The sequence below is a fragment of the Rana temporaria genome, chromosome 10 (assembly GCF_905171775.1).
Source record: "Rana temporaria chromosome 10, aRanTem1.1, whole genome shotgun sequence".
Lineage (NCBI taxonomy): Eukaryota > Metazoa > Chordata > Amphibia > Anura > Ranidae > Rana > Rana temporaria.
Window position 1 is genome coordinate 85,851,232 of NC_053498.1, and position 27,559 is coordinate 85,878,790.

The following is a 27,559-nucleotide window of genomic DNA, read 5'->3' on the forward strand; positions in this document are numbered from 1 at the left end:
ACAGGATCTTTACCCAGGGACTACTGTTCTCAGCAGAACCGCAAGTATCTTTGATAATCAATCTGTTCAGCTGTCAGTATTATCACTAGTTCCTTAATCCATGGACTACTGCTCTCAGCAGAACCTCAAGTATCTTGGTGTATAATCTGATTTCCTTTCTACATTGATACTAGTTACATTGGTGATTTCTCTGGTTTCACATTACATATGTCTCATGATATAAATGGACTATATCTATCTCTATGATCCACTCTATTGTGAAGTAACAATATAGTTTCTATCTATTGAGGATGTATATGCACTAATATCAATATCTCAATATCTGCTTAATAGTCCATTTAAAGGAGTATACTCATTATTCCTTCCTTTTGAGCTTATGAGGTAATAAGCTAGTTTGAGTTGGTTTCGGTTAGAGGATATGATGATTTAACCCCAAACTTTCTAAACTAAATTGAGAGTGACCTGGTGGTTAGACCTGACAAGCCTCTGCAGCTGCGGTCCATACACAATAAATAACACTGCACGGCAGTAAGTAATACCAATCCTTACAACCTGCTGGATAGCAGCACCATGAGTCAGGGCCGCAGACTCCACGTGTTCTAAGTGAGAAGCCACCACTTTCAGATCTGTCTTGAGGTCCACAATAGCTAATTAACAAAGCGGTGAGGGCTTTGTACTGAAAGCGCCAGCCCCCCTGCTCCCATGGAGTCTGAGAACACAGCGTGGCTGGCAGCATGCCGAGGCACCTCTGAGGTCCCAGAACTTGCGATCGGCTGTGCAACCTTCTGACATGGTTTCAGAGAAACTACGGAAGGAGGTGGCATTAGGCCGCATGTGTGGCCCATTTCCAGAGATCCCTTTGGTGGATTTTGTCGTGTCTCCCTTGGGGGTTGTGCCGAAGAAGGAGCACAATAAATTTCCGACTCATTCACCATCTTTCTTTCCCTAAAGGGGGGTCGTTAATGATGCCATTGGCTCGGAGGAGTGTGAGGTAAGTTATTCTTCCTTCGACGTGGCCATGATGGCGAAGGTGGATATTGAGTCGGCTTTTAGACTGCTACCAGTGCAACCCAATCGTTTTTGGTTGCTGGGATGTTACTGGGAAAATGCGTTCTACGTGGACCGCTGCTTGCCTATGGGATGTTTGATTTCCTGTGCTTTGTTTGAGTGGTTCAGCTCTTTTAAAGAATGGGTGGTTCGGGATGTGTCTGAGGTGAACTTGATCATCCATTATTTGGACGACTTCCTGTGTGTGGGCCCAGCCGCTTAAGTCCTACACATCCCCACAGCCCTTCGGGGTCCACCCTCAGAGAATGACTCGACCGACAGGTAGCAGACTACCTCGCCTTAACTGCAGATATCGACACTCTGAGGAGCGATGAACCCCTTGACTACTGGGTGTGCAGGCTTGACCTGTGGCCTGAGCTATCCCAATTTGCAGCAGGAGGTATTGTCACTGAGAAGAGAAGTTGCCTAGGTCAAAAAAGTCTAGCTTACCTCACCTTTATTAAGATGAATGAGGCATGGATCCCGAAGGGACTGACAGTGGGCGATACATTTGATTAAAGGCCTGATGAGATGAGCTGCCTTGGGCTAAAAATGGTCCATACGCTGCTGTATTTTATCTCTGCATGCCGGATGACTTGCGTGACTTATCCGCCACCAACTAGGGTTCAAGCCAATGTTTTAGTGCACTTTCTGCCTGGAAAACAGCGGCTGCAACAATACCTACTTTTTCAGGCATGTGTACATGCCAAATTTTTCTGGCTTCTGGTGCTGCACTGTGGCTGCAAAAACAAAACCAAAAAAAAAAAAGGCACATACATGTGTCAATTCCCCTTCGTGATCGTTACCTTGTTGTGGTGAAGGGGCTTGCGTATCACAATGAAGCGACTACCTCTATGAGTGTGTTGGCACACCGCAGATAAGGTCGTTGCTTCATTGTGAACAGACCAAAAGCGATCGGCTTGATAATCTTTCATAGAAAAAACATAAATTTTCTTTGTGTTCATCTAGGGTGATCATTAAAGCCTACTAGGCCAACAATGGGCCCACACTGCAGAATCATTTGGGTAGATTCACGTAGGGACGCCTAAAATTAGGACGGCCTAGCCTACTCTTTATAGGCTACACCGCTGTAAATTATTTAGGTTAGAAGTGATTCTCAAACCACTTACCTTCAAATTTTCGGCGGCGTAGCCTAAAAACGAGCGGGCGTAGGCGCGCCTAATTCAAATGACTGGGAGGGGGGCGTGTAGTATGGAAATGAAGCTTGACCTCACGTTTTTTGAAGTTTTTGACTACATTTCCCAGTGCGCATTGCGGCTAAGTAGGCCGTACGGGCCTATTGATTTCGACACGTACGTAAACGACGTAAATCCCGATTCGCGGACGACTTGCGCAAACGACGTAAAAAATTCGAACCTCGCGGCGGGAACGGCGGCCATACTTAACATTGTTATTCCACCTCATAGGAATAACTTTAGGCGGCCTATCGCGTACGGAAACGATGTAATGCGACGTGTAGGCCCGGCGTACGCTCGTGAATCGTCGTGAATCGTCGTATCCCCTCATTTCCATAATCTAGGCCACCTAGCGGTAAGCCAATACATTGCAATCTAAGATAGGACGGCGCAAGCCGTCCTATCTTAGATATGTTTAAGTGTATCTCTGTTAGAGAATACACTTAAACATAGGTTGGCTTAGATTCAGAGTTAGGTCGGCTTATCTACAGATAAGCCGGCCTAACTCTTTGTGAATCTACCTAATTGTTTTCTGGGTCACTTAACTGTCACTGAACTACCTCAGCACGACCATAGGCTTTGAAAAACACCCATCGCCTGGAATCTCCCAAACGTTCGCACGAGCACAGTCATCACTACACCAAGATTGACGCATAGAGGAATACAATTTATGTCATGAGTGTGTCAACTATTGACAACTCTTTGCGGTTGTCTAAATTCTATTCCATACACGTCCCCTGATAGGGGACGTAACAGTGATTAAACTGATAAGAATAGTACTACTTAACATACCACTTATATTGGGATTGCACAGTACATTACACGGCGCACGCGCAGTGCCCCAAATATGAAGTAAGAGGACCGACCAAGCATCTTTTTCCATCTCCCGGTTCCTAAAATCTATTCAATACACCGGCCCCTGATAGGGGACAAAACAGAGATGACTGTTAAGAACAGATTTTTGTTAATATATAAAAAAAAAAAAAAAAAAAAAAGAACACAGCCTCTGCGGAGCTGGGTATTTTTTTTTTGTGGAGGTGACAAACCTGGTCAGTCAAACCCAAGGCAACATCATCAACCTCATCTCATATGCGTTTTTTCTGGAGCGTTCCCTGCGAAGAGTGCTGGATCAGGCCATAGATGAGCATGAAGAGGAAGAGTTGTGGTCACCATCACCACCAGAAGCAGCCTTGTCGTCGCCGATTGCTGGACCTGCAGCAACACAGAGAGAGGAGTCTGAAGAAGAGGAGTCAGAGGAGGAAGGTGGCTTTGAGGAGGTGGAAGACCAACCACAGCAGGCGTCCCAGGGGGCTTGTTGTCACCTTTTAGGGACCCTTGGTGTTGTACGTGGCTGGGTGGAGGAAGAGACATACAATGACGTCAGCGAGAACAAGGAACGGGACATGGCTAGCTTGGTATCCAACCTTGTGTAAATGGGGAGTTTGCGGTTGTGCAAATGGACTGTTTGCGGTTGTTTGCAGTGCGTTAAACGGGGAGTTTGGTCTGTCAGAGTTTGGTCTGTCACTGTGAACCCTAAACCTAACCCTATCTGTAACCCTAACCCTGTCTGGAAGTTACAGACAGGGTTAGGGTTACAGACAGGGTTACAGACAGGGTTAGGGTTACAGACTGTAACCCTAACCCTGTCTGTAACCCTAACCCTATCTGTAACCCTAACCCTGTCTGTAACCCTAACCCTAACCCCAACCCTTACACTACCTGATCGATACAACATCATACCTGATGTTTTAAAGCACGTTATTCCAAACAATTTCTGAATGTTAGGTGATTTATGCCCTTTATGGATTAAAAACGCACTCTGCGACAACTACGTAATTTTTCATGGATCCCCCTACGGCATGCCACAGTCCAGGTGTTAGTCCCCTTGAAACAACTTTTCCATCCCTATTGTGGCCAGAAAGAGTCCCTGTGGGTTTTAAAATTTGCTTGCCCATTAAAGTCTATGGCGGTTTGCCCATTCGCGAACATTTGCGGAAGTTCGCGTTCGACGTTCGCGAATGGAAAATTTTAGGTTTGCGACATCACTATTGAGAGGCAGAGTACAGAATTAAACATACATTAAGCGGCTCCTCCGGGGGTAGCTCTACACAAAGCTCTTCCAACATGAAGGAAAATATCTGTGAGCAACAAACATTTTTAGGAGACAAAACATCAGGAAATTAGAGATTGTATTGAAGAGTTGTACTGAGTGTTTTTGCTTAGACATACACTTACCCTGTTTGACCAATGAACCAAATGAGAGTTGATTAGACTTTTTGAGATCTTGGAGAGCAGTGTATCAGTGTTATCTAATCTATGTAGGTAGTGTAGTCATTACTGAGCAGTTAAATTGTTTTATTGGTTTTGTTCCTTTATAACATTTGTATTTTCATCTCATTACAGATTAAAATGTCTTTTGATCATTTTGACTACAAAGGAGTCAGATTTATCCAAAAAGTTCACTCAGAAAAGAGTATCAGTTATGTGGAAAATGAACTTAAAGTCTTGGATGATGATATTTTCAATGTTACCTACCCCAAATCAGGTAAATGAAAGCAAATCTATTAGTTACAAGTCTACAGGAACTGTTGTTTCGAGGGCTTTAGCCATTGACATATCTACTATATGGTTCGTCCCATTCTGCCAGTATGATCACCTACTGAATAAGTCCCCTCCAAAGACTGCTCAACTCTCCAAAAAAAAAATAGCAGTTTAATCCAACATAGTTATACTTCTTAAAGGGGTTGTAAAGGTAACATTTTTTTTTCCTAAATAGCTTCCTTTACCTTAGTGCAGTCCTCCTTCACTTACCTCATCCTTCGATTTTGCTTTAAAATGTCCTTATTTCTTATGAGAAATCCTCACTTCCAGTTCTTCTGTCTGTAACTCCATACAGTAATGCGGGGCTTTCTCCCTGGTGTGGAGTGTTGTGCTCAACCCCTCCCCTGGAATACAGGAGAGTCAGGACGCCCACTAACACACAGCTCCTTTCTCTATCTGCAACGTAGAGAGCGTCCTGACTCTCCTGTATTCCAGGGGAGGGGGTCGAGCACGACGCTCCACACCAGGGAGAAAGCCTTGCATTACTGTGTGGAGTTACAGACAGAAGAACAGGAAGTGAGGATTTCTCAGAAGAAATAAGGACATTTAAAAGCAAAATCGAAGGATGAGGTAAGTGAAAGAGGACTGCACTAAGGTAAAGGAAGATATTTAGGAAAACATTTTTTTACCTTTACAACCCCTTTAAAATGCAGAACATTGGACCAGTTCCTTGAAGTGTAAAGAGACAATAATCTTCTTAGTCTTGTGCTGCTATGATAGTTTTCAGCGGGACGGGTCTGTTTAAGGATTAAATTAAAGGAAAAGTACAGCCAAAGCTGAAACCTGCTGTCTGCTGACGTTACAGAGCCATATGGTCGCAATCTTTTCCCAGCCTGGCCAGCACCTAACTCAGCCTCTCAGTGAGCCGCTGAGAGCCTGAGACAGCCACTCTCACCCCCTCCACATCCCAGTGCTCCAGTGAGAGAGGGGCAGAGCAGAGAGCCGACGATTGACAGCAGACGTGGCTCTCTAATTAGGCAAATTAGGCGATCGCCTAAGGCCTCACACTCACGGCCACCTAATTTGCCTGTGATCAAACACTGATTACAGTGCCGGCGGCTCACTCTACCCCTGCTGGGACTCTGTAACCAATTGGGGACAGGCCAATAGCAGCCTTGTCATGGAGCATCTGGTCCAGGGGCAGCAGGTACGGGACAGCAAAGGCCTTTAGGTGGCAGCAGTGTCTGGATGATGGCACCCGGCTCTGGGTGTCATCTCTGCAAGACGTGTGGGCGGCATGTCCATGTGGATCCCTAAGGCAGCTGGGGATGCTCCTTTAGCCCACACCGCTTAACCGTCCACCCCACACCTGCCCGGCTACCTATTGGAGTCAGTAGTCCTCATGAATGTGAAAAGGAAGGACAGAGCTCTGATTTCTTTGATGCTGCCTGGCTGACCCCTGCGACTGGAGAGAAAGTAAGTGCCCGTGCCCGTGCACCCCCCTCAATGCCTGGAAAGGAGGATCAGTGGGTCGGCGGATATAGAGGAATTAAGCTTTCCATATTCCTCCATGCAGCCGCTGAATGCTTACAGGAGAAAGAGGAGGAGACGTGAGCATTTAGTGGCTGCATGGAGGAATATGGAAAGCTCAATTCCTCTGTATGCACCCGCCCCGGTTTTCCTTCTATCCAACTTCTTTTTTTAACACCCCCTGTGCTCTCCAGCCCCTCCTTGTGCACCCTGGTGCTCTCCCTATTGGTCCCCCAGTGCTCTCTCCTCTCATGCCCTCCCCCCATAGTGCTCTTCAGCTCCCCCCAGTGCTCTCAATCCCTGTTCTTTCTTCCCCCCTGCTCTTCAGCTCTCGTCATCACTCTCAAGCCCCCCTGTGCTCTCCACCCCCCCTAGTGCTCTCTACTCATCTTCCTGTACTCTCTGCCACCCACAGTGCTCTCCAGCCCCCCATGCTCACCACCCCTGTTCTTTCTGCTCCCCACCCAGTGCTCTACAGCTCTTCCCATCGCTCTTCGCCCCCCCCCCCAGTGCTCTCTGCCCCCTGCTATTCTGTCCCACCAGTGCTTTTTAAACCCCTGTGCTCTCCACCCTGTTCTTTATGGCCCCCCAGCTCTTCCCATCACTCCCCAGCCTCCACCCCTGTGTTCTCGAGCCTCCCCCCAGTGCTCTCTGCCCCCCAGTGCTCTTTGCCCCCCCCAGTGCTCTCTAGCTCTCCCTGCCACTCCCCAGCTTCCACCCCTGTTCTCTTTAGTCCCCACTCCAGTGCTCTCCGCCCCCACAGTGCTCTCCAGCCCCCCATGCTCTCCACCCCTGTTCTTTCTGCCCCCCGTGCTCTTAAGCTCCCCCCATTGCTCTCCAGCCCCCACCCCTGTGCTCTCCCACCAGTGCTCTCCAACTCCACCAGAGTGCTCTCCAACCCCTCATGCTCTCCATGCCTGTTATTTCTGCCCCCTCAGTGCATTTTCTGCCCCGTAGTCTCCACCCATGTACTTTTTGGCTCTCACTAGTGCTCTCAAGCTCCCCCCAGTGCTCTCCGCTCCCCACCCCTGTCCTTTTCACTCCCCCAGTGCTCTCCACTCCTCCCTGCTCTTTGCCCCACCCATGTGCTCTCCAACCCCGCCAGTGCTCCCCCTGCTCTCCAGCTCCTGCCCAGTGCTTTCCACACCCCCCAGTTCTCTGCACCAACCCTGTGCTCTTTCCTGGCTTCCCTCACTTCCTGCAGCTCTGCTAGGTTCCCCCCTCCTTTCTCCTGCTGGCCGCTGCAGGGGATCTGTCAGGATGGAGAGCGGGGAAGGGACCAGTATCATGGGCTGCTCAGTCTAAAATGCTGGGCCTATTTTTATTTTTTTGTCCCAGTGTAGGCCTGGCAAGAAAGATGAGCAGTGAGGGCAGCAAGCACTGATAGCCTTGGAGGAGGAAGAGCTCTGAAAACCTCCCCAGGACAGGCTGACTGGGGCCAGAAAATTAGGACAGGTAGAAGGTGCAGATGGCCAGGGACCACTCCATCTCACACCAAACAGATCCTCTGGAAGGAGAAAAATACTGTCCCCATCCAGAATGTAAACAGACCCTGTCTGCTGCTGGCACTGGCATGGAAGGTACCGTACTAAGCATTACACACACACCTTCCCATGGACAGGGACTGCAGACTGGGACGTGGGGCACAGGAGGGGCTGCAGACAAGGACAGAGCTAGGGATCTTTCTCTCCATCACCCCCCTTTCTCTATCTCTCTTCCCCTCTCTCCTCCACTTTCTCTCTCTCTCTCCCCTCCCCCTCTTTCTCTCTATATGCTGTGCTGGGATCCGCCCACTCTTCTCCTGTGGATGTAGAATGACTCAGTGACACCCCTCCTTATTTACCCAAGGCACAGGGAAAATTCCTAAAGCGGTTGTCACCTTTTTGGGTCCCAGATGTTTTATTGGCTGCATATGTCTGATGGGTGAGGAGGGTGCCCTGGAAGTGGTGCTGATGAACTGTGTGCTAGATCCATGCATCTTTCTGCAGCCATTTTTATTGCTTAAATTATTTTTCACCATTATGAGCGTGAGTGGGGCCTCATGTCTCTCATGGAGCAGTGAGAACTGAACAATTAGCAGTGTTGATCGCTCAGCTCTGAGCCTGATGCCGCGTGCACACGATCATTTTTCGGCATGTAGAAAAAACAGTCTTTTCCAACTTCATCATTAAAACGACGTTGCCCACACACAATATTTAAAAAAAATGCTATAGCAAAGCGCGGTGACGTACAACACGTACGACGGCACTATAAAGGGGAAGTTCCATGCGGATGACGCCACCCTGCTTTAGCTGATTTCCTGTTAGTAAAAGACTATTCACGCTTTTCTGTCTGTTACAGTGTGATGAATGTGCTTACTCCATTACGAATGGTAATTTTACCAGAACGAGCGCTCCCGTCTCATATCTTGCTTCTGAGCATGCGCTGGTTTTTAACGTCGTTTTAGCCCATACACGATCATTTTTTACAACTCGCAAAACGAAATTGTTTAAAACGTTGTTAAAAAATGCAGCATGTTCGAAAAAGGATGTTGTCGTTTTTCAGAACCCACACACGATCATTTTAAATTACATTTTTTAAAACCGTCGTTTTTTTCATGCCGAAAAATGATCGTGTGTACGCGGCATTAGAGCCAGTGGGGGACAAATGCAGCCTCAGATTGATGCTGCATCCACCTAGGCAAGTATGATTTCTCATAGAAAAAAAAGGAAACTTCTTCTTTAGCTAGCCCCTACATACAGGGAAGCTGGATTATACCATTAACAAATATATAAATAGTTACACTGAATTGCCATTACATGTCATCATCAAGATATTAATACATACATACATACTGCGATCCTGTGCAACAGTAATGAATACATTATAAGTGTTTCAGAACAGGAACAAACTCCTGACTTTACAATATACCACAATAGTAGAACAAGAAAACGCAGTTTTAATCATGGAAAAGTAGTCAATAAACTTAAAGGAGTTGTAAAGGAAAAACATTTTTGGGCTAAAATTAATGTATGCAAGGTATAGACCAGGGATGCCCAACCTTTTAAAGCATGAGGGCCACTTAAGCGACTTGGTAACTGGTCGCGGGCCACAATAAACGGAGTAGGCAGATGGCGGGTCCGTGTCTGTTCTGTATATTTTTTTTTCTGTGTGGATCGAATTGGAGGTAGGACACAAGTCGGTTTACATCTGCCACTCCTTATAGGTGAATGAAGGGTCCAGTTGGGTGGGACTGACAGGGGCCCAAGGTTGCTTTCACACTGATGCGCTGCGGTTGGGCCCCTGTCAACCTTTGGCTTTCCTGCACTTTGCAATAGACTTCTATTATATTCTGCGGGTTTGGTGCACTTTCAGAAAGCTCAAACTTGCAGGTAATAACAGAAGTCTATGACTCAGTGCAGGTAACCCGCAGGTACGCTGCTCTGCATCTGCGGGTCAGTTTGAAAGGAGCCCAATAACCACTGCATAACACATATGCCCATATATACACTGTGATTTTAGTAACAAACTGACCTATTGTATTCCATCCCAGAGCAGGAGGTCGTGGTTCACATCAGAGAGCTCTGCGGGCCACGTCAGAAGGCTCCGCGGGCCACATGGTAGGTAGCTGACATTTCGCCTCGGCGTGTCTTCTGGGTATCGCGGCTCCAGCGCTGTGAGTGGCTGCAGCCGCATTGTCGTCACTCCCGCGCGTGTGCAGGAGACTTCTTTCCGGCAAGGTCCGGCATCTGCCAGGCCTTCAGCCGAGAATCCCCTGTTCGCATGCGCCGCTGCAGTCAGCGACACATTGCGAGGGAAATATCTCCTAAAACATAAAGGTTTAGGAGATATTTTTTTTAACCTACAGGTAAGCCTTGGTATAGGCTTACCTGTAGGTAAAAGTAAAAAAAAAAAAAAGAAGACTATACAACCGCTTTAACCGGAAAACAACACAGGTTGATAACACAAATACATCAGCATTTTTTATGTCCTGCAGAGGCAGTACAAGTTCCACTGTCACTTTTTCCATAAAAGGTGGGATTATTGTTTTTTTATACAATATTTATAAGGCAGAGAATGTATATGTAGCACACCCCCGTAGAGACTGCTGATGAACTTGGATCCCCCACTCCTGCCCCGCCAGGCAGCCCGAATTTTCACAAGCACCCAGAATCAGAGAACAGTCTGTCACTTTGTTTTTGTTATTTAGTAAGGAGTTGATAACTTGGATAAGAATGGAAGGTTATGGGATGCCCACTTGACTTCATCAAAACTTTAAAACCTCCAGGCTAACTCTCACACCTGTCCTCCCCTCTTCACAAGCTCACCCGGCTGACTCTCAGGAGATCTCTCGGGAAGGATGAAGACCTAAGTAATTGTAAAGCCTCTTTTTTTTTTTATAACAAACATGTTATACTTACCTCCTCTGTACAGTTGGTTTTGCACAGAGCAGTCTGTATCCTCCTCGTCTAAGGTCCCTCTTTGCTGCTCCTAGCCCCTCCCTCCTGTTGCGTGCATCCAGAGCAAGCAGCTTGCTATGGGGGCACCAGAGTCAAGCTGCAGCTGTGTGCGTCCATTCAGATACGGAGTGCCTGTTCACCCCCCCCTCTCTCTCCTTCTTGGCTAACTGACTATGATTGATACCTGCAGGAGCCAAGGATACCGCTGCTATCTCAGCCAATCAGGAGGGAGAGTCTCGGATGGCCGAGGGATTTGTTGAAATCACTGGGGCTGAGGTAGGTATTAGGGGGTGTTGGGGAGGCTGCTACCCACAGAAGGCTTTTTATCTTAGAACTACGTGGGCCACATTATTTTTCTCAGCTAAGCCACGCCTACAAAAGAATATCCTACCTCTAATTAAAATAGGACTCCGCTTACATACAAAAAAAGTGTCCCTGTTAATTTTTTCTGATTGTTGGCAACTATGCTACTATCACTGTACGTCACTATTTGTAAACTGATCTTAGGTAACTCTAACTTAGCTGAAATCCTTTAAATCTGTGGCAGTGTGGATGCAATCCTTCATGATTCACTATATAACACAGTGCAGAAGATTTACCAAAACTGGAATACTCAGAATTTGGTGCAGCTCTAAATGGTAGCCAACCAGCTTCTAACTTCAGCTTTGACAATAAAATCTGGAAGCTGATTGGTTTCTATGTATAGCTGCATCAGATTTCGCACGGTCCAATTTTAGTAAATCACCCCCACTGGCTTTTTTTTGTTATCCATATATATTTTGTTTGGATTGTTTACAGGTACAAATTGGATGATAGAGATCTTGAGTTTAATCAAACACAATGGGGATGCAACAATATGTCAGAGTATACCAAGCAAGGAAAGAGCACCATGGCAAGAGATTGTTGAATTTCAAGAACAAGAAGCAAATCTTACCCAGCCAAGAATCATAACCTCCCACCTCCCCCACCAGTTGTTTGCAAAATCGTTTTTCAAATCTAAAGCAAAGGTGGGTATGAGACAACCTGACTATTATATATGCTTTCAAATCTAAATTACTGTCTTAGGAACTGTACAAGAGTTAAAGCTATAATTTATTTTCTTACTTATTTAGGTACCTATATCCAAACTGGGTATGTGGTATTAAACTCACTTTTGACAAAACTGCTAACAGGCAGGGTTTTTATGACATAAATAACACGAAAGAATAAAAAAGAATTTTCTGGATCAACACACACAGTAATGAATTTCAGACACCAGACAATGCAAGTTTTGCTGTCTTGGCTGCGTCAACCATGACACCATGGAATAAACAAAAACAATATCCGGTACAGTTCACGTGACCAAAACATATGTAAAAAAATGAAGACTGATCGGAAATTTCGACAACAAAACCGTGGATTTTTCTTTTCAGACTGAATTTTGGCTCAAACTTGTCTTGCATACACACTGTGACAACAGGCAGGTTAAATTCCCTGGTTGCATACAGGATGCAGTATATATATGTCCTAGGTTCAGGCTTTATGCCAGTTTATACCTCTAGGGGGAGTGCTGGGAGTCCTGCTGGGAGGACTTGATGAGCCCAGCTGAATTAGGTGGGCTCATTAAGTCCTCTACAAAAACTCCCAGCAGGACTCCCAGCACTCCCAACCAGATCTGTGTGGATAGTCTGGGGAGTGTGCAGTGAGACAAAGCCTGTGTGGCTATTATTAAGAACTTTAAAAAGCAGGGAGTCAGGGACTGGGGGCAGCACAAGGCTGTACCCAGTTGTTAGTTAGGGACACCAACGTGTATAGCAAGCAGGTCAAGTTGACCAGGATTTATTTTTGTGTTTCTTTTGTTTTCTGTTATATTTATTTTTTGTATATAGTTCAAACAAAACCGCACCTTTTTGTTTTCCACCTACCATAGTCTGATGTGCCTAACTTTTTGTGTGGTGAACTCATCCAGGGGGTCACACACACCCGCTTCTGGGCTAACCCCCTCACAACACGTTCACACAAATCTTATCGGAACTTCAAGAAAGTGGTGACGTACAACACTACGACGAGCAGAGAAAAATTAAGTTCAATGATTCCGAGCATACGTAGGATTTTTGTGCATCGGAATTGCATACAGACGATTGGAATTTCCGACAAGAAAATTTGAGAACCAGCTCTCAAATTTGTGGTCGGGAATTCCGACAGCAAATGTCCGATGGAGCCTACACACGAATTTCCGACCAAGCGCTCACATCGAACATTTGTTGTCGGAGTTTCCAATCGCATGTACGTGGCATAAGTCTCCCAAGAAAGTCACATTGTGGAACATTTGGTTGAGTAAAAAAAATAAATAAAAATTCACAGCTTTATCGAAAAATATTGCTCATTACAAATACAAAACCAAGACAACTACCTTCACCCAAGCAAGAGTTAAAAGCAAGACAACGTTGTCTAATAACAGGTACTACTGTAGCAGCTTCACACACATCCATACTTACAGGGGTGAGCAAAAATAGACTTCCATTCGTGGTGAAAACCATGTGTAGAGGTAGGGTTGCCACCTTTTCGTCAAGCCAAACCCAAACACTAAAGCCCATTCACACAGGCTCTTATCAGATCCACATGTCAGTTTTTCAGGTGAACCTGATCGGAGCCTCCATTCTCCAGCAGATCGATCCCTCGCTGAGCAAAGTGGAGTTTGCCGGCAGGATCGCCCGTGTGAAAGAGCCCACTAGCGTATGGCACTGCGCTTGCTTAACTCGACCCATTCAACTGAACGGGGCTGTGCAGTAACTGTGTGCAATGCACATGGCTGCAGCACAGTGGCATGGGAGTTTTAGGGGTTGAAAACATAACACTTCTTCACCACAAAAACTATCCACTGTGGTTTACTCTTTATAGTGCTTTGTGACTTTGTTTACACTTATGGTTGGGGGACAGTAAAAAAATAGAGTTTGCGATGTGTTTTTACTGCTACCCAACTGTACCTCTTAAGCTGCAGGTGGGGGGGGGGGGGGGGGGGGGGGTGTGCACACAAAATAGCCAAAATGCTTTGCATCGCAATGTGGCAAAAATTGTCTGCACTGTTGGGTTCAGTGAGCAGTAATGGCTGCTGAATGTGGCCCATCCAAGTGAATGGGGGTTTCCTGCATCCGTGTGCAATGCATTCAGTTGTGCTGCTGTGGGGTTTAACCCCTTGCCGCCGAGCGTATGCAGATATGCATCCTTGGCTTTCGGAGGGTTATACCGGGAGGATGCCCGCAGCTGCAGGCATCATCCTGGTACCGTTGTTTAGAGCAGGCAATCGGCTTTCCGGTGATAAAAGCTAAAAGCCACTCGGTTGTTATCGCGGAGGAGCGGGAGGGGACATCCCCCCCCCTCCCGCCGCCTCCGCCGCTCTGACGGGGCCTCCCGTCCCACCAGGAGACCCGATCCATGATGCGTCTCTTCCGGCGCCTAGCCACAGACTGGAACGAAGCCGTAAACGGCTTTATTCCAATCTCCTGACTAAACACGCCACAACATCACTTCCGATTTACTCTGCTGTCAATGGCACCAGATTTAAAAAAAGTATACAGTATTCAGAATCGCAGTTTTTGGCGATCTGAATACTTTGAAGTGCAAAGGAGGGATTGGGGGTCTTTTAGCCCCCCCCCCCGATCTCTCCATAAAGAGTACCTGTCACTACCTATAACTGTCACAAGGTATGTTTACATTCCTTGGGACAGCAATAAAAGTGATACATTTTCTTTTTTTAAAAACAATTTAATAATATAAAAAGAAATAAAAAAAAAACATTTTTTTTTAAAGCGTCCCTGTGAGCTTGCGCAGCAAAGAAAACGCATACTGAAGTCGCGCCCACATATGTAAACGGTGTTCAAATCACACATGTCGGGTATAGCCGCGATCGTCAGAGCGAGAGCTATAATTCCAGCCCTAGACCTCTGTAACTCGAATCTGTTAACCGTAAAAAATTATTAAAGCGACACCTATGGAGATTTTTAGGTACCGTCGTTTGTCGCCATTCCACGAGTGCGTGCAGTTATAAAGCGTGACATGTTTGGTATCTATTTACTCAGCATAACATCATCCTTCACATTATACAAAAAATTGGGCTAACATTACTGTTTCTTTTATTTAAAATTCATGAAAGTGTATTTTCTCTTGTGTTCATGGATTGACACAGCAGAATCATTTGACAATAGGGTATTTCCCTTCCATCAGGAGAGGACTAGGCAGAAAACATTGTTAAAGTGTTAATACAACCTTAAACTGTCCCTTTATTTACAACCCCTCTTCCTGCACACAGCAGCCTCAGTTTTTTTTTTTGCCTAGTAAAGGAGTTGGACATGGCTCCCTTGGGCCCTTGGTCTGATAGTTTTGTTTATGCTTTTCGTAAGCTTTTTGAAAGTTTTTTTTTTTTTCCCTCTGCTACGATCCTGAGATCTGCTATCAACTGCCGACTTGGCGACAGGCTGGACGTCAGCTCCTTGTAGTCACCCCAGTTTTGGCCAGCGAGCGTGTGCAGGCCTCTAGCTAAGTGCTAGGTCGGCCACGACATACCCCATTTGCTCCAGGGGTGGCCGGTGATCTCCGTGCCCCGGGGCATACATATGACTGGGCTAACTACTGTCTCAGTCACAGTGTGCTGTGCCGACAGCTACCTCCGTACTGCTCGGGTGGTGGGTCTGTGGTGGGATGCTTGGTGGGGAGGAATGGCTGGACATTCCCTGGGAGGTCGATCGGGGGTCCTTGTCACCCTTCCTTTCTTCTCTCCCTCCCATCCCTCCTCCTCATGCCTCTGATGGGCCTGCTGTGCCTGGGGGGGCTTTTCTCTCTCTGGGGGGCTGCGCACTGGTCTTCTGTCCTGGGGATTGAACCTGGGGGGGGTCCCCCCACCGCGCAGGGGTCCTGGTGAAAGTTTTTTATGCTGTGCTCTGCCTTATCGCCTGTGCCGCTGTGTCATTTTCCTTTTTCGTTTCTGTTCGGCGGACATTTTCCCTTAGCCATCCAGCTTTCTTGTACGGCAGCCATTTTCTTGTACGGCCCGCCTTTTTGCTTGTACGGTGCACCTTTTTGCTCTATAGGAGGGCTGCTCGGCGCCCATTTTCTTGTGGTCCGCGCGGTTTTTGTATGGTTTGTATTGTCCTCTGGGTCCCCCGCTTTACCCGTAGTGCTGGTGCTACTTCCCCCAGAATCAGACGTGTGGTCATTATGGCGTCCGAATCGGATGCTTCTTCCCCTGACATACCTGTAATGGCAACTGGTGAGCCTGCACCTGCAGTATCTATGGCGTCCGAATCGGATGCTTCTTCCCCTGACATACCTGTCATGGCAACTGGTGAGCCTGCACCTGCAGTATCTGTGGAGGCTATGTCGGCAACCCTGGAGGCCTTTGTGGCCAGGGTGGCTGCGGTGTGTGGGAAGAAGGTGGGTAAAAAGCATCCCCTCCCCCACCATCATCTGGGGCGTTATCTAACTCAGATTCGTTCCCTGCTACGGCTCCCGACCCAAGTTCTGAGGTTTCAGAGGATATGGACCACGAACCTTCGGACAGTGAGTATGACTCCGTGTCAGCGCATGATAGGGCACTGGTTGGAGCACTTATCACAGCGGTGCGAGATACCCTTAAATTGGAGGATAAGTCAGGCTCATCTGCAGAGGTGTCGGTCACTTTTGGGTTCCGCAAGCCTGCCCACATTGAAAAGGTGTTTCCTTGTGTGCCTTACTTAGATAAGCTTTTGTACAAGGAATGGAAACGCCCGCAGGCTCCAACTCGGTGCCTGGAGTACCTGGGTCTGGTCCTGGATTCCCTAGAGGCAAAAGTTTTTTTTCTTCCCTCGGACAAACTGAGAACCTTGCAGGAAGCGGTGAGTCTGCTGATCTCCCGCAAATGGTCGTTGCATGCGAGTCCTGGGCCTCATGGTATCCTCCTTCGTGACAATACCATACACTCAATTTCACACTCGTGCCCTGCAGAAGGAAATTCTGACAAAATGCGACAAGTCTCTGTTGTCCCTGGATTGCCAGATCTGAGTGGACCGGGAGGTCAAGGCCTCCCTGGTCTGGTGGCTGAGGTCTCTGACCCTCCAGACAGGAAAGTCCTTTTTCCCCCTTCAGTGGACAGTGATCACAACGGACGTCAGTCTGATCGGTTGGGGAGGCCTTTGGGGTGTCCAGTCGGCTCGGGATCGCTGGACGCTGGAAGAATCCCACCTCCCGATCAACATGCTGGAGCTTCGGGCGATCAGGCATTGCATCTCTTGGTGGTCTCAGAGCCTTCAGGGGTGTCCGGTCAGGATCCAGTCGGACAACGCCACGACAGTGGCATATGTCAACCATCAAGGGGGGGGACGGGGGACAAGGAGCTCAGCGCCAGCCTCGGAGGTCGCTCACATTCTGAGGTGGGCAGAACGAAGCGTGTCGGCTCTTTTGGCCGTATACATTCCGGGTGTAGAAAACTGGCAGGCGGACTATCTGAACCGCCAGATGCTGGACCAAGGAGAGTGGTAGTTACACCCGGAGGTGTTTCAACTCATTTGCAACAGGTGGGGCACGCCAGACATGGACCTTCTGGCTTTGCGACTCAATCGAAAGTTGTTGAGGTTTGTGGTTGGTGGTCCCGTGGGGGCAGTATCGGCTGATTTACGCCTTTCCCCCCACTGAAACTACTGCCACGTCTGCTTTGCAGGGTGCAGACCGAGGGAATCCCGATGATTCTAATTGTTTCGGATTGGCCTTGCCATCCCTGGTATGCCGACCTAGTGCGTCTGGTGGCAGATGTTCTGTGGCGACTACCGCTGCGAGAGGACCTTCTGTCATAAGGTCCCATACTACATCCTGCTTTACAGTCACTGCTTTAACGGCGTGGCTATTGAAAGCCAGGTGTTGAGGGACCGTGGCCTGTCGGATGCGGTTATTGCTACCATCCTGAGAGCACGGAAGTCTTCCTCTAGGAAGATTTATCATTGTACTTGGAAGGCCTACATCTCTATGTGCCAGAATTCTGCTGTTTTTACAGCGTGGTGTGAACCAAAGACTTTCTTTGAGTACTATTAAGGGGCAGATTTCTGCCCTGGCCGTTTTTTATTTTTTTTTCAACGGCCTTTGGCTGCGCATTTCATGGTGAGTACATTTGTACAGGGGGTTCGACATGTGGCCCCCCAGTGCGTCCACCTCTGTGGGACTTGAACTTGGTCCTCTCGGTACATAAGAAACCACCGTTTGAGAATATTGGGGAGATTCCTTTGTTTACTCTCTCTCAAAAGGTGGCCTTTTTGGTGGCTATTACTTCAGTTAGACAGCTTTCTAAGCTGGCAGCCTTGTCTTGCAAGGCTCCTTATCTGGTCCTCCACAAGGATAAGGCGTGCCACGCCCACAGCCTTTATTTCTTCCTAAGGTTGTTTTGGCTTTTGATCTCAATGAGGACATTGTACTTCCGTCCTTGTGCCCTCAACCATTGCATCCAAAAGACACTACGCCCGCAGCCTTCGTTTCTTCCTAAGGTTGTACCTGTACGCTACGGCTTTGTTCCGGAAGTCGGACTCACTGTTTGTCTCGGTGACTGGTCCTAAGAAGGGTATGGCGGGCTCATTGAACACCATTTCTAGGTGGATTAGACAGGTCGTACTTCAGGCCTATGCCATACGTGGACAGGCACCTCCTTTTCCTGTGACTGTGCATTCCGGGTGATAGGTGCCTCCTGGGCTTTCCGACATCAGGCTTCTGTCTCCCAGGTGTGTAAGGCGGCGACTTGGTCGTTCGTTCACACTTTCACAAAATTCTACAAAGTTAATGTAAACGCATCTTCGGATGCTAGCTTCGGCCGCAAGGTTTTGCAGGCAACCGTGTAAGTTTGCATCTCCTCCGTTGAGGAGCTCTGGTTATGTTTGGGGTGAAGTTTGTTTTTGATTGCTGTTCCCATCCCTCGTTTTTCTGACACTGCTTGGGACGTCCCTATTGTCAAGTGATTCTGCTGGGTTCGTCCATGAACACAAGAGAAAATAGGATTTTTGTACTCGCCGTAAAATCCTTTTCTCTGTAGTTCATGGACGGACACAACACCCACCCCTCCTTTTTTCTATGTTTGTACTGCTTTTTGACAAACTGATGCTGCTGTGTGCAGGAAGAGGGGTTGTACCTAGAGGGACCGCCCCCTGGTACTGTACAGTTTAAGGTTGTATTAACAGTTTAACAATGTTTTCTGCCTAGTCCTCTTCTAATAGAAGGGAAATACTCTATTGTCAAGTGATTCTGCTGTGTCCGTCCATGAACTACAGAGAAAACGATTTTACGGTGAGTACAAAAATTCTATTTTTCCCAAAAAGTTGCGTTTAAAACACTGCTGCACAAACACTGTGTGACATAAAATATTGCAACAATCGCCATTTTATTCTCTAGATTCTCTGCTAAAAAAATATATTTAATGTTTGGGGTTCTAAGTAATTTTCTATAAAAAAATACGGATTTTATCTTGTAAACATCAAATATCAGAAATAGGCTTAGTTATGAAAGGGTTAAACGGGTGGTAAGGAGGTGATAGAACACCTCCTCACTGCCTGCCAAATTCAGAGGACACCACATGTGTAAACAAGCCCTGATCCTAGGTTCACACATATGCAATGTGGGAACCAGCGCAATTCCAGCGCCGGTTCCTGCATCGCATCTCTCCAGCAGGCAGTTCACACTGCCCTCTGTGAACTGGTGCGGGTCTCATTACAATACTCAATACTCATTACTCAAAAGTCTGGTTGATCTATGAAGAAGTTGACTTCAGGACTAGATTGTTGGAACTGCTGAATAACGATAAGAACTTATTCCTGATAACATTAACTACTCATGTTCCTCCACCAGCTAAGCAGATAGAGCACAGAGCCACAGTGCAGTCTGAATCATGTGTCCGGGTACTAGGGCGGAAGGATACCTGGACACATGATTCAAAACCAGTACTGTCCAGGTGTATCCCGGACAGGTGGAAACCCTAGCTAGAGGGTATATCCCACCTGAATGAAAAACTATGCCATACAAGCCAACTGAAACTACGCCATATCAGTAAAACGTTCAGAGTGGGGCTGTATGACAGACAATATTGGCAGATGATCATTGGGAAATGCCAAGGTGCACCCCGTTAGGGGTAGTGGAGGGGGGAATTAATTGAACAGTCTCCATTTAAGTAACACAGGCAATTTCCTCAATGTGCAGATGTTGAGTGGAAGCTGCAACTGTGGTATGATGGAAGTATGCTGATATATTGGGAGGGTTGGAGCCTAAGTGCATATGTAATGGAGAAATGTCCAGGAAACTACTTCTGGTATAATGGGTCTATGTTATGGCCAAGGATGGGATATCACAATATCTCACCACCTCGAGCATGTTGGCTGGATCCTGCTTCATTGCATTGCGGAGCCCTGGATCCAAAGTTGGCCACACAGCATCGGCATCAGGCTCTCCAAACGACCATCACCGATTCATCGTCCACCAGATCATATGCGCATGTCCACAGCTGCCATCCTGGGAGAAAATGTCACGTCCGTCAACGTACTGATGACACTACGTTGACGCGTTTCGCTAATCACCGCTAGCTTCCTCAGAGCGAGCAGGGGTTTACCTGCATCATCTTTTAATACCTGTAACGAGACCCTTGCTCGCTCGCTTCCGCTCTCCCGACACTCCTCTGCTACTATTGAGTCATCTTGCAGATTGCAACGTCTGATGGTTCGGTCATCCAAGGCTCCGGGATCCGAACTACAGCTATGTGCCGTTCGGGATCCATTAGAACAAAACACCAGGCAGGCTGTATGTAAGTTCAAACAGGAAGACCTCTATTGGAAGTACACAACACTCTTTTTAAACAGAATTTGGAACATCCCGCCCCCAACAATCGCTTTCCTATTGGTCAATTGTAAAGTACATCAAGTTCTCCTTCAGGTCCTCTTAGGCATGCAAATGAGGACTTGAACATGAGTCGGCAGGGATTGGTCCGATAGCTTGAATGGAGGGACTGTTATGTGTAATGAGACGGAAGCCCCAGGGGGCAAGCAATGTACACAATAGCCAGACACAGAACAATGGAGCCGTCTGGCCTTAAGACAGAGCAGAAGACCCCCCACTGTGTAACAGATTTCAAAGAGATACCCTTCAGCATTCCAAGGTCCATGACAATACCATTTACTCAATTTAGTAATGCCTTTTCACCACAAGATTTCATGCATTAACACTTCTCCTCCGCATTCATCATGCTATTTTAGCTAAAATACCACTGAGTGCTTACAGATCAACTATATTGGCGATTCTAACTATGGAAAATTTTAGTAATTTACAGCAAAAAGGAGGGGGTGGACACAAAGCTTGACTAAATAGCCAAAACAATAGGGGATACATGACCAAAAAGGGGCAAGCCCATCTTAAAGAGATGCTCTACTGGGGGCATCTGGCAAGTAATTATCCAACTATTGAGTACCAGTTGAAGGTTATGCCTCCAGGAAGGGTTGTAAACTACATTTATTGTTGAGGCCATTGGGAATTAAGGTTCAGTCTATAAATCCACATTTTTTCCTTCTGTTAAAAGATTGGTATCAAAATCACTTTAGAACATATATGCCCTTCACTCTTAAACCACTGGAGATGCCCCGATGAAACTGGGCAAAATGCACTGCTAGCGGAGGCTCATCGTACTTTTTTTATACGTTTTACATGTTCACAAATTCGAACACAAAGTGGACTCTTCATTTTTTCCACATATGCCTTATTGCATGGGCTGTATAGCATATATACTACTCTAGTCATAGAGCAGTTAATTATTTGGTGGATCTTGAAGTTCTTTGTCGTGTCAAAATTTGTGAACCAATCAGTTTTATGGACATATTTACAAATGTGGCAGTGTCCACAAGCATGCATCCCACGGATAGGAGTGAGATCAGTCACCAAATGTTTAGTTGGAGTTCTCTGGTACTCGGAGTGAACTAACGCAGGGGTAACTTGTAGCGGGCCACAATGAGTGGATGACAGGCCCGTGCCCACTCTGCATATGCACAGCAGACACAGCCCACTATACTCTATGGGCCCTCCCATCTGATCAGATGGAAGGTGACGAATCCCCTTCTGTTTTATTTATAGCAAATTAAATTAAAGGTAGGCAGGTGTAAATGAACACAAGAGGTGAATGGAGGGTCTGATTGGGTCGGACCAATCATGTGAAATGGGCCTAAGGCTGCTTTCACAACGATCCACACAGCGGGTGCCGCGCGGTGCACCTGTAACTTTCCTGCAGGTTAGCTGCACATTTCCATAGGCTTCTATTACATCCTGCAGGTGTGACACACTTTCTGAACGCGCACCAAACCTGCAGGTAATAACAGAAGGCTATGGCACAATGCAGCTAACCATGCAGATCAGTTTGAAAGCAGCCCAGCAACCACTGCAGAATAGATATACCCAGACATACATTGTGATTTTGGTAATAAACTTACCTTTAATAACTGTCTTCCATTCAGGTATCACTGGTTGTTGCTGTCCCAGGCAGAGTGCATTTGGTATCACTCTGCTTTTGACAGGAGCCAGAACTATACAGGAAGCATTGGTTTATGTGATCTTGGCTTGCCAACTTGTCATCCCAGAGCAGGAAGGTCGTGGGCCATGTCAAAGGGCTCCGCCGGCCACCTGTGCCCCCCGGGCCACTGGATGGGCACCCCTGAGTATCATTAAGATTACAGGCTCTCACGGATGAGGATGCGAGTGCAGCGTTCTCTCAACTCCTGTCTCCTATCCATCCTGCAGAGCTGCATTTCGGTTCACTAGCCGAGGGAAACCAAGGGAGTGACGGGCTGAGCTGCGGGCCACCAGTGAGAGTGGCGGGAACAGCCAGACACAGATGAGCATTGGTACAGAAATAATTGCTTCTCTTGGTATTAATTCCCCGCTCATAACTCTGTGCCTTTACAGCGCACCACAAAGGCAAGTCAAGCAGCTGCGAAATTGTGGAATAAAGGGAACAAAGGGCATGGTACCCCCTTTTTTAGGGGTGCAGCAAAGTGTTCTCTTACATTGTATGTTGTATTTGTTTTGTTTTTTTTATAGGGAAGGGGGTGGGTTAAAATAAAAAATAATGACAAAACCACATTTAAAATAAGTGTATGGGTAGGTCCAGTGGCAGGTGGTGCTCAAAATTTTTTGGGGGGGCGCAAACAAACGAAAAAAAACAAACAATTGCAGCCTCACTGTGCCCATGAAATGCAGCCACTGTGCCCATCAAACGCAGCCACTGTGCCATCAATTGTCACCACTGTGCCATGCCATCAAATGCAGCCACTGTGCCATGCCATCAAATGCAGCCACTGTGCCCTTTATTGTCTCCACTGTGCCAATTGTTGCCACTGTGCCCTGTAAAATGCTTCCCCCCTCCCCGGCACTTACCTTTCTGGGGTTGGCCATCCTCCTTCCACGGTCCCTCAATGTCGTCTCCCGCCCTCAATGACGTTTCAGCCAATCAGGTTACCGGTAACCAGAACCGGTGGACCTGATTGGCTGAGACACCTGTCAGTCTTATCCAAGGAATGCACCCCCCCCTGCATCCCTTGGATAAGTATTTGGAAGCCGATTACAGCCTGAGGGCTGTACTCGGAAAGCCTATTAGAGCCGTTGGCTCTGATAGGCACTTCCACAGCCAACCAGCTGCCGTTATTCAGATTGCCGGTGCTCACCAGGGGGCCAGCCATCTGAATAGTTGGCGGCAGCGGGAATACATAGATTCATGCAATGCATGAATCTATGTATTGTATCAGTGGCGGTGTGGGAGCGAGAGGGGGCGGCGCTCCGGTGCCATCTATGGACGCACCGCCACTGGGTAGGTCACAATAGAAGGCCCCAATTTAAACCTAGTAAGGTGGTGAGAGAGGAATGTGGGGGAAGTAGATGGTATGATTGGATTGTTTGGCACGTAAGTTTTAGTAAGTATGCAAGGTTCAGGAGAATGCATGAGGCATGTTTTTCACATGCAACACCTGGTCACTAAGACGTCACAGGAAAGACGCACGAATAAGAACTGGCACGAGTTACTAAAGGAATGGAAATCATACAATGTTTATAGAAAATGTGAACACTAATGAATAGAGGCACACAGACAAAAAAAAAATGTTATGCTCTTGGAATGTCAGAGGCTTGGGAGACCCAGGGAAAAAAGCTGCAGTCCTATCAATAGCAAAAATATACGGGGCCTCATTCCTGTGTCTGCAGGAGACACATCTCACTAATATCTCCATACCCCAATTGGGGTGGAGAGACTTTCGATTACAGTATCACTCGGTACACACCTCCTTCTCTAGGGGGATGAGTATTTTGATTAATTCAGGGGTAATGTTCAATTGTATGCAAACTAGGATTGATGAATTAGGGTGTTATATTTTCTTATTTTGCAAGATAGAGAATAGAACATACGTATTGGCCAATGTGTACATTCCACCCCCCTTCAATACCACGATTCTGCGTAGTTTGGTGGAGTTTGTGCTGGACAAGTCAGGTGTCCCGGTATTAGTCACGGGGGACTTCAACATGGTCATGGACCAGAAACTTGACAGGTTCCCCCAGGGGGTACAACGGATGACCGACTGTCCCGTTTTTTTGGGAGAAATGGGCATGAAGGACATCTGGAGAATACGGAACCCAAAGTCCTGATGATACTCGTGCTTTTCCAGGACACACTACCACACTATCAAGGATTGATCTAATTTTGGGGAACGAGGAGGTGATGCCCATAGTAAAAAATCTGAGCTATATGTCAAGAGGCCTTTTGGATCCTTCCCCGGTGACAGCCTCATTGGAAATAGGGGAGGGTAATCACTTGCAGGAGTGGAGGATTGGTCCCCTTTGGATGAAACTTATGGGAGAACCACAGGCGGTGCTGACGGCCTATGGGGAATTTGTTGAACTGAATATAGATTCTGCCCCAGATGGGGTAGTATGGGACACATTGAAGGGTTTTCTCCAAGGTATACTGATACAACAGGTTTTAAAATGAAAAAACAATCCAAGGAATGGTAAAATATTAACAGAATAACAATACATTAATGACCCTAAACCTGATAGGCTCAGGGTATGGATAGAGACACAACAGAACTACCGCTTAATAATGCTTGGGAACACAGAGAACAAACAAATCTTCCAAAAGTAGCTTTCGGTGAAGGTGAAAGTGTGGGGCGAATGTTGGCCCATTTGGTTAGAACAAACTCGCCCTCATCGATGGTGCATGTTCTCGCATACACCAGAGATAGTGGATAGGTTTAGAGATTATTATGAGGATCTATACAGCTCCCGGCAGGAGGAAATGGGGGAAGAAATGGATAATTTTGGGGGAAATCTGTCGATCTCCTGTTTTTCCGAGGAAGGAAGATACGATGGCACTGGATATGCCTACAGTGGGGATCGAAAGTTTTGTCACCCCAGGTAAAAATTTGTATTAATGTGCATAACTGTAAGGTACCTGTGAAAGGTAGTGTCCAAAGTGGCGCTTGTGTGCTGAGGATTCAGGCGAAAACTTAGTCAGGCAGATTAGATTGGCAACAGATCAGGCAAAATGGTACACGATTGAAATCCAGAATGGTCAGGCAAGCAAAGGTCATACACAAGCTGGCGGTGAAGTACAAAATCAGCAGGCTAGAGAGTAGTCAGGAATTCAGGCAGAAGTTCAACACGATACTCAAGATCACAAAGCAGTCACAACACCCAGGGAACTAATCCACATAAACGGGCGCTGAGTGATAGCATCACTTCCTATTTATGGGCTACATTGATTGGAAATTGTGCACAGCTGGCAGCAGGTGGGGCTAGTGAGTCCAAGGTAATGCTTAACACTGCAAGGAAGTTTCCAAAAGTCCAGATCTCCTCTGTAGCACAACGGGTAAGGCTGCAGCTGTGCGACCAGGAAGATCCTGGTTCAAATACACTCAGGTACATATCAATAACAAAGCCAAGGAAATATTGAAAAATCCTCCAAAAGGCATCAAATTACAGATTAGACATTCTTATAATATGTAAAAAAAAATTATTTCCATCATTTACACTTTCAAAATTACAGAAAACCAAAAAATAGAGTCTGCAAAGGTTTGGGCACCCTGCAGAATTTATAGCATGCACTGCCCCCTTTGCAAAGCTGAGACCTGCCAGTGTCATGGATTGTTCTCAATCATCGTCTGGGAAGACCAGGTGATGTCAATCTCAAAGGTTTTAAATGCCCAGACTCATCTGACCTTGCCCCAACAATCAGCACCATGGGTTCTTCTAAGCAGTTGTCTAGAAAATGTCATAGAAAAATTAATAACGCACGTACATAATTAATAATCAGCGATTCATAAAAATATTAATGTCGCACGTAACTAATTAAAGTAAGCTATGAAAACCTTTTTGTCTATATAAAAATTAAAACAAAGAATAGCGCTGCGGAAAAGGGAAAAGTATTACATTTATTGTTACAGAGAAGAAACTTGTATTACTCTAATATTTACAACTATAACATCACACAATTATACAAACAATCAGATGGCTAAATCAGTATCTCAAGACAATTCATAGGAAAGAAAAAGTTACAGAGATTAAGCTAAGGGGGAGAGAGAGAGAGAGACAGAGAGACAGAGAGACCGAGAGACAGAGAGACAGAGAGACAGAGAGAGAGAGAGAGAGAGAGAGAGAGAGAGAGAAAAAAAGAGAAAATATATTTACAGAGTACTTCACCAAGGTTTCCCAATCAGCTCATGATCCAGTCTGCCTCTACTCAACCTAGGACTTGTCTCTATATACCCTTCCGGTGTAACTTTTCCCGCTCTGAGAATGCCCCTCAAATGTACCTTTTTCCCGCTCTAAGAATGCCTCTCAAATGTACCATTTCCCCGCTCTAAGAATGCCTCTCAAATGTACCTTTTTCCCGCTCTAAGAATGCCCCTCAAATGTACCTTTTCCCGCTCTAAGCTTATCAGATCCCCATCCCTTTGAGATAACCTCCCTATGTTATTATAGGTTTAAAATCGTTTTGTTAGTTGAACTCTAACAACGAGTCACTCTGTTGATTAAGAAAAACAGGACAGTTGACCAACGACATCTCAGTCTCATTAATAAGAAAAGCCTTATAAAAGAATGACATATACATCTTCATATATATGGTTTTGAAAAGTCTCTACCACAAAAACTGAAACTGAAAATAGTTGACGCTCACAAAGCTGGAGAAGGCTATAAGAAGATAGCAAAACGTTTTCAGATGTCAGTATCCTCTGTTTGGAATGTAATTAAGAAGTGGAAGTTAAAGCAAGATCTGGAAGACTAAGAAAAATATCAGACAGAACAGCTTTCAGGATTGTGAGAAAAGCAATTCAAAACCCACGTTTGACTGCACGATCCCTCCAGAAAGATCTGGCAGACACTGGAGTTGGGGTACACTATTCCACTATAAAGAGATACTAGTACAAAAATGGTCTTCATGGATGAGTTATCAGAAGAAAGCCTCTTCTACGTCCTCACCACAAAAATCAGCGTTTGAACTTTGCAAATGAACATATAGACAAGCCTGATGCATTTTGGAAACAAGTTCTGTGGACCGATGAGGTTAAAATAGAACTTTTTGGCCGGAATGAGCAAAGGTATGTTTGGAGAAGAAAGGGCACAGAATTTAATGAAAAGAACCTCTGTCCAACTGTTAAGCATGGGGGTGGATCAATCATGCTTTGGGGTTGTATTGCACAGGGAACATTTCACGAGTAGAAGGAAAAATGGATTCAATAAAACGTCAGCAAATTTTGGATGGCAACTTGATGTCATCTGTGAAAAAGCTGAAGTTAAAGAGAGGAT

At 46.4% G+C, this 27,559-nt stretch overlaps 1 protein-coding gene across 1 annotated transcript in view; it reads left to right on the forward strand.

The window, feature by feature from the left end:
- Window positions 1-27,559, forward strand: part of LOC120915278 (sulfotransferase 2B1-like) — an 81,732-nt gene that overhangs the window by 12,279 nt on the left and 41,894 nt on the right. Inside the window, exons 2-3 of the mRNA XM_040325657.1 lie at window positions 4,647-4,788; window positions 11,552-11,760. Coding sequence (XP_040181591.1) covers window positions 4,653-4,788; window positions 11,552-11,760 — 345 coding nt within the window. The 5' untranslated portion in view covers window positions 4,647-4,652. The remainder of the gene's footprint in view (window positions 1-4,646; window positions 4,789-11,551; window positions 11,761-27,559) is intronic.